The 6,176-nt window shown below is 63.6% G+C and overlaps 1 protein-coding gene across 1 annotated transcript in view; it reads right to left on the bottom strand.

The window, feature by feature from the left end:
* Positions 1 to 1,090: 1,090 nt before the first annotated feature.
* The window catches only part of LOC128071389 (collagen alpha-1(I) chain-like), an 8,884-nt gene continuing 3,798 nt past the window's right edge, over positions 1,091 to 6,176 (bottom strand). Inside the window, exons 4-7 of the mRNA XM_052664269.1 lie at positions 5,817 to 6,176; positions 4,873 to 5,084; positions 3,761 to 4,752; positions 1,091 to 1,154 (exon numbers count right to left, since the gene is read on the bottom strand). The exon at positions 5,817 to 6,176 is cut by the window's right edge and continues 1,308 nt beyond it. Of these exons, the coding sequence (XP_052520229.1) occupies positions 1,091 to 1,154; positions 3,761 to 4,752; positions 4,873 to 5,084; positions 5,817 to 6,176 (1,628 nt within the window). The remainder of the gene's footprint in view (positions 1,155 to 3,760; positions 4,753 to 4,872; positions 5,085 to 5,816) is intronic.

Below are 6,176 nucleotides of genomic sequence, written 5' to 3'. Positions count from 1 at the left end.
CCCCTGGCATGCGGGGAGGAGACGCCTGAGCGTACCTGGGCCGACACCGCCACCGTGTGGGGCGAGAGGCCGGTGCGAGGAGAGCTCACGGGTTCCGAGGAGGAGGAAGAGGAGCAGGGGGGAGAGAGGGAGGCGGGGGTGGAGGGGAGGGCCGGGCTGAAGCTGTCTCAGGGCGAGGACGCGGAAGACAACGTTCCCCTTCAGAAGGGCGCTCCGAAGAGAGCGTTCCGGCCGGACCTCGAGAGCACCTTCAAGCTGGGAGCGGGGTGGGGTGGGGGAGGGAGTCATCCAGACGCAGGCAAGACACCGGGCGCAGAAGGCGAGGCCGACTCTTGGCCAAAGGGAATCGGATGCTTTTCTGTCCATGGGTTCCACCCTCAGACTCTCACGGGAATCCAGCCAGCCAGCCAGCCAGCCAGCCAGCCACCATCGTGTCGCTCCTTTTCTGTTCTCTACGTGTTTCATGGCGAGTGAGTGAGAGAGTCTTTCGATGGTTTGCTAGGATGTGGGAATGTCGTGGGACCGTGGTCCTTGTCAGCCGTGGATGAACAGAACGGCTTCAGCTTTCGGGGTGATCCTGAACTCCCACGCCGAGGCAGGCAGGCCCGTGTGTCCCTGTGTGCCGGAGGACACCGTGCTACCTACCCACAGCTTGATCTCGGACTGAACGCGAGCACCGTGGGGAGGGTGTTCGTGGGTTGGCTTCATTTCCTTTCCCGATGGCGCTCACCTGACCGTCCTGTCCACTCTTTGGATCCTTGATCTCCCCCTCCCCCTCGAGGCCTTTTCTTTCTCCTCCGCCTGCTCCCCGTCCTCCTACTCACCCTAGTTTCTCTCCCCGCCTCCCCACTCCCCGCCCCTCCACACACACACGCGAGTCCCACTCTTCTCAAATGGACCTCTGACTGACTGCCAACGTTTTCTTTCGCCTTCTTTCCTTCCTCCCGTCCTGCTTCCTTTCCTTTTTTTTTTTTTTTTCTTCCCCCTTCGTGTTTTGTTCCCCCGTTCCTTTTCAGCTGTACCGACGACGGTTTCGAGTGTAGCGCGTGACACAGCGATCACCAGGATACATCTAGTGAGGGACCGTCCGTCACCACTGGGCGTCACGGCAGATGACATCCGGGGTCATGGCGTGCCCGCGACTCACGGCTTTCCTGAGGGGAAGGTGGCGCCGCGTCATCCGTCTCCCTCATTCTCTCCCCCACCCCACCCCCCGCCACCGTGTCCCCCGCTCCTTCCTCCGGCCACCCCTCACGTGTTCCGTGGTGGTATCTTAGGAGCCTGTTTCTCTTTGGTTCTGTTGTGTTCACGGTGCATCGTTTGGTAGGTGCTGCGTGGAAACGACGGCTCTGAGGTATTTCGTGGAGCATAATCCCCTCTAAAGGTCTCTCCAAGTTCCTGCAGACTGTGAGATTTCATTCCCTTCTGGTGGTTGAGTCCCATTCCTCTGTGTGTGTGTGTGTGTGTGTGTGTGTGTGTGTGTGTGTGTGTGTGTGTGTGTGAGTGAATAGACACAGGCGTAGGCACACAGACAGAGAGCTCTCTCCTTCTGTGTGTACGGATGTCTACCTAGGTATGGGGGTCGATCCCACACATACACACGTCCGTATCTTCTTTGTCCCCTCCGTGGGCACTCCGTGGAGTGGCTGGGTTGGGTCGAAGGGGGACTCTTTGGTGGAGTGTTCCGAGGGAATCGCAGGACTCTTTTCCCTAGGGATGTGGTTTCTCTCTCTGGGAGGCCCCAGGGGATGAGATGTGATCTCTCCGAGTCCGCCCACATGTTCCTCAGCGGCAGCAAAGACGCGTTCGATCGATCAGGAGCCACTGTCTTCTGATGTGTCGAACTTGCTGTCGCGATTGCGATTCCAGCTCCTGGGCCTTTCCCCTCCGAATGAGAAGGATCATTGTCCAGACAGACGCCCCGGGATGCTTCCGTGAGCCCGCCCCCACCCCCGGCAGCCCCAGCCCAGCCCGGCCCAGCCCAGCCCTGCCGCTGATGTGTTTTCTACCTTGTGCTTCTGGGTGTCTGTCTGTTCTCCCTTTCTTTGGAAGGAAGGTGTCTGCTCGGGCCCCCTGCCTGCCTGCCCACTTCGCTCATCGGGGGTCGTTTCCCTTTGGGAGGCTGAGTTGTCTGACGCCTTGATCCGTTGTGGACAGAAAAGCCCCTTTTGCAATATGCTTGCGCTTTCCCCGTATATACCACACACACACACACACACACACACACACACACACACACGGATGTGTGTTTCCGTCCGTGTGTGTCTGTGAGTATCCATATGTACATAGATACACCTATAGATACTCACACGCGCGCACGTACACATCTACACAGACACGTGGGTATCTGTGCACAGAGGCACATGGACACGGACTTCTAGGGACGTGTGTGTATACACACGCACGTTCGCATATGCGTTGACGTGTGTGCGCATCTATGCCCATGCATCTGCGTAGAGGCACTCTAGACGCACCCGTGCACCTGTACGTGCGTACGTGCACGCATGTCTACTTCTACAGACCTGTGTGTATATCGACACATAGACACTCGCACGTCTGTGCGGACCTCTGTACGCGAGACGTAGACGTCTATGGATGTGTCCGTATGTGCGTATGCATGTGTGCATACACACACGCGGAGAGATGCGTCTAGGGAAGCATGCACGGACGTGTACGCATATACGTGCACCCACACCTGTGTGTCTACATCACACGTACACACACGTGTGCATCTGTATGTGTTGACACGTCCGCCTTTCTTTGTATGTATGTGTCTATGGATACCGACGTCTCTGCACATATGAGCGTGTGTATTCGTGCCTGTGTGTATCCGTGTACGTCTGTGTATATATGCCTGTGTCTACGTGTAGACACGCAAGCATACACGCACAGTAGAGACGCCTAGGCATCCACGTGCGCACACAGACACATGCGTGTATGTGAGCATGCCCTTCGAACGTGTTTGTTGATACCCATGTGTGCGCGTATATATAGACGCGAATACGCGTGCGTATACATATGGACACGCGTCTAGGCACATGTGCATGCGTTCTCGCTCTCTCGCCCCCCTCCCCCTCCCCTCCCCTCCCCTCCCCTCCCCTCCCCTCCCCTCCCCTCCCCCTCCCCCTCCCCCTCCCCTCACCCTCCCCCTCCCCCTCCCCCTCCCCCTCTCTCTGACTTTTCAGCAGCCGGAGCAGTTCTATGACTTGACTTTGCTGCCTGGTGGTTTTGTTTCATTTCCTTTCTGATCTACTTCAAAAAGTTATTGATTCATGTAACTGGCTGTTGTCCTGGAACACGGGGTTTATTTAGTGGATCCCTATTGACTCGGTCCGGTCCTCCTCAGCTCCACGCCCCCCAGCCCCACCCCCCACCCCCCACCCCCGCCCCTCCCAACCCCCACTCCTGCAGCCCTGCCACCCCAGACCTCCCGCCCGCCCTCCCGCCCGCCTGCCATTCTGGTGTTTGTGGCCAGTTCAGTTCTTTGGAAATCCATGTTCTCCTGACCTCAAGGGCACTTTCCCCACCCACCGGCGCGTGCTCGGGTGTGTGGTCTTCGGACTCTGTCGCGGTCTCTACCCAGGTTGAGTTGTGTCTTCTCTTGTTGGGGGTTCCGAGTGTGTCTCCTCCTTTTTCTTTGTTGCTCCTGGGCTTGCGTGTCTGTGTCTGCTTTCCAAAGTCCTGCTTTGTTCTCCGAGCAGCGCTCGCCTGGTTTCGCTTTGCCGGCCCCTCCCTCCCTCCCTCCCTCTCTCTCTCTTGCGGGGGAGGGGGGCCGGGGGAGTCTGCGATGCCGCTGGTGCCCCTCTCTCCGCCGACCCCGCCCCGAGCCCCCACCGCCTGCCGGCGTCTCCGTGGAATGTCCCCCCCAGCACCCCGGAATCGCGTGGGGGAGTGAGTCTCCTCCGTGGCAGCCTCCTGAGGAGACCCTTCCCAGCGTCTCTCCCTTCCTCTGCGGCCGGGGTCGCGTCGCGTCGCGTCGCTCGGCGGCGGAGGCTCCGGGCCGAGCTCGGGCGTCTGGGCGGCCGGCGCGGTGGCGTCCCCGGCGGCCGGCGACAGCGACACGTCCTCGGGACGTTCGAGTCGCTTGTCGGGAGCCACCTGGCGGCCGCTTGGATATTGTCCCTCCCCTCTGGAGCTTCGGCGAGGCCTTTCAGGAGGATTGTGACTCAGCCTCTGGGCCCGAGGCAGAGCTCTCAGACACCGGCGACGCTGGCGGCGACAGTCCCGGTGGCGCCGAGGCCTGGGGACAGTCCCGCTGTCGCCGGAGATTGGTTCTCTAGGTTTCCGAGGAGGGTGACCGTCGCGGCGCACCGGAGCCGGCTTGCGGGGCGGCCTGACCGGGTCGACCAGCATCTCCCCGTGCCCCCGTGCCCCTGCGGCCGCGGAGACGGACCGCCCGGACCCTGCCTGGGCCGGGCCGCCGCGGTGGGCGGGGAGAGGGTCTTCCCTGCCCGGAGCGCCTGGACTCGGGCTCGGCGGTCCGGACTCCTCCTGGGCCGCCCTCAGGAGCGTGTGCTTCGCCCTCGGCCCCGCTCCGGAGGTGGGGACCGGCCCAGACGGTGGCTTGGAGGTCGCCGGAGGGCGCGCCTGGGTCCGGGCCCTCGGGTCCCTTCTGCCCGGGGTGTTTTCCGCGTCGCACTCCGGAGGCGGGGACCCGAGGGTTGACCGGGGGAGGCGCGTGTGCGGTCCCCCCCGTGGGGTCCGGTCGCCCGAGGCGTCTCCCGGCACACGTGCTTTTTCTCTGTCAAAGTCCTGACGGGTCCGGAGACGTGGATGGACCGGACCCTGCTTCCGCGGGTGGCCGGGGAGGGCGCGCTCGACCCTTCAGCGTGCCCTCGTGGGTCTCGGTCGTCGGACGCGACTTTGGCTCACCCCTCTCCGACTCTCTGAATCCCAGTCGGGAGGTGGGGACCGGCTCGGGCCGTCCTGGATGCCCCGTCTGGGACGGTCTGGGCCCCGGGCGCGGTCCCTGGTCGGGGCCCGCTCGTCTCGTGGGAAGCGCCTCGCTGACGGTTCTGTCTTCTGTTTTCCTTTGGCACATCGAAGCCAAATCCCCGTTCGGAGACTCGGACGGACCGGTACCCCTACCCGGGTGGACGGAGCGGGGAGGGCGTCCTCGGCCAGCTCCCCTCCCCCCCCCCCCCCACCTTGGTGTCCGCGGCCCCGCTTTGGCCACCACGCGCCCCCTCCCCCCTCCCGGTCGACCAGATGACCCCCCCCGCCCCCAAGAGAGCTCGGGGCCTGGTGTTTATGGGGCAGCGTTGGGGACAGGTGGCCGGGACAAGGTTCCGGGGGCCCTCTCTGCGAGTCGTAGATGGGCTCCGCTGTCGGCTGGTGTCATTTCGTCGCCCTTAATAGGCCTTTTTTGCCACCAGGTAAGTGCTGACACGGTCTCCTTTGGTGTCTGCCACCGAGGACTGTGGGTCTCTGGACGCACGCGGGGCTCTGGGTTTCTGGGCCGCCAGCTGGTGCCCGGTTCGGCCCTTGCCGCTGGAGCCGCCCGCCTGGGCCTGTGCGCCGGCTCCTGTGTGGTGTCGTCTGGCTGACCCGACCCTTGGTGCCACCTCCGGTCTCTGGGCGACCCGAGGGTGGCGGGGCGGGGTGGCGCGGCGCGTGGGTCTTCTACCCTGGGCGTCCCTCACCCCCGCTGTGGGCACCTGGTGGCGGCTGGGACGACCCCCGCCCTGTGGGCTCCGTGCCACGTGTCAGGCGTTCTCCTCTCGGGGTCGTCGGCTGCTCTCGCCTGAGGCGAGGTGGGGGGGGGACGGAGGTTGCCGGCGAGGCTGAAAGCGGGCCCCTCTGGTGACTGTCCTCACCGTGCCTCCCCCCGCTCCACCTTGGCTCAATGGATCGATGTGGTGTGGTCGTGTTCTCCCGGGCCGAGCCTAAGCCGTGCCAGACGAGGGACGGGCGTTCCCAGTGAGCGCGTCCGCTCTTCTCGGTCTGTCCGCGGGGCCCCTCGCTTGTCTTCTCCCCCCCCACCCCCCCCCGCTGCCCATCAGGGAGGGTGAGGAGGAAGGCAGGGGTTGGGTGTGGCCTCTGGCCCTGATCTTCGGTCTCCTGTCCTTTGCCTCGGGGCGTCAGTGGGGGCCGTTGGTCTTCTGACACCGCAGATTGCTCTCGCTTCGCCTTCTCGGCGTGTGCCCGGCGAGCGGCCCTCCCTGTGGCGGGGAGGG

The sequence above is a fragment of the Budorcas taxicolor genome, unplaced genomic scaffold (genome assembly GCF_023091745.1).
Source record: "Budorcas taxicolor isolate Tak-1 unplaced genomic scaffold, Takin1.1 scaffold425, whole genome shotgun sequence".
In the NCBI taxonomy this organism is placed as follows: Eukaryota; Metazoa; Chordata; class Mammalia; order Artiodactyla; family Bovidae; genus Budorcas; species Budorcas taxicolor.
Note: the sequence above shows the minus strand (reverse complement) of the source record. Positions and strands in the feature narration are given on the sequence as shown.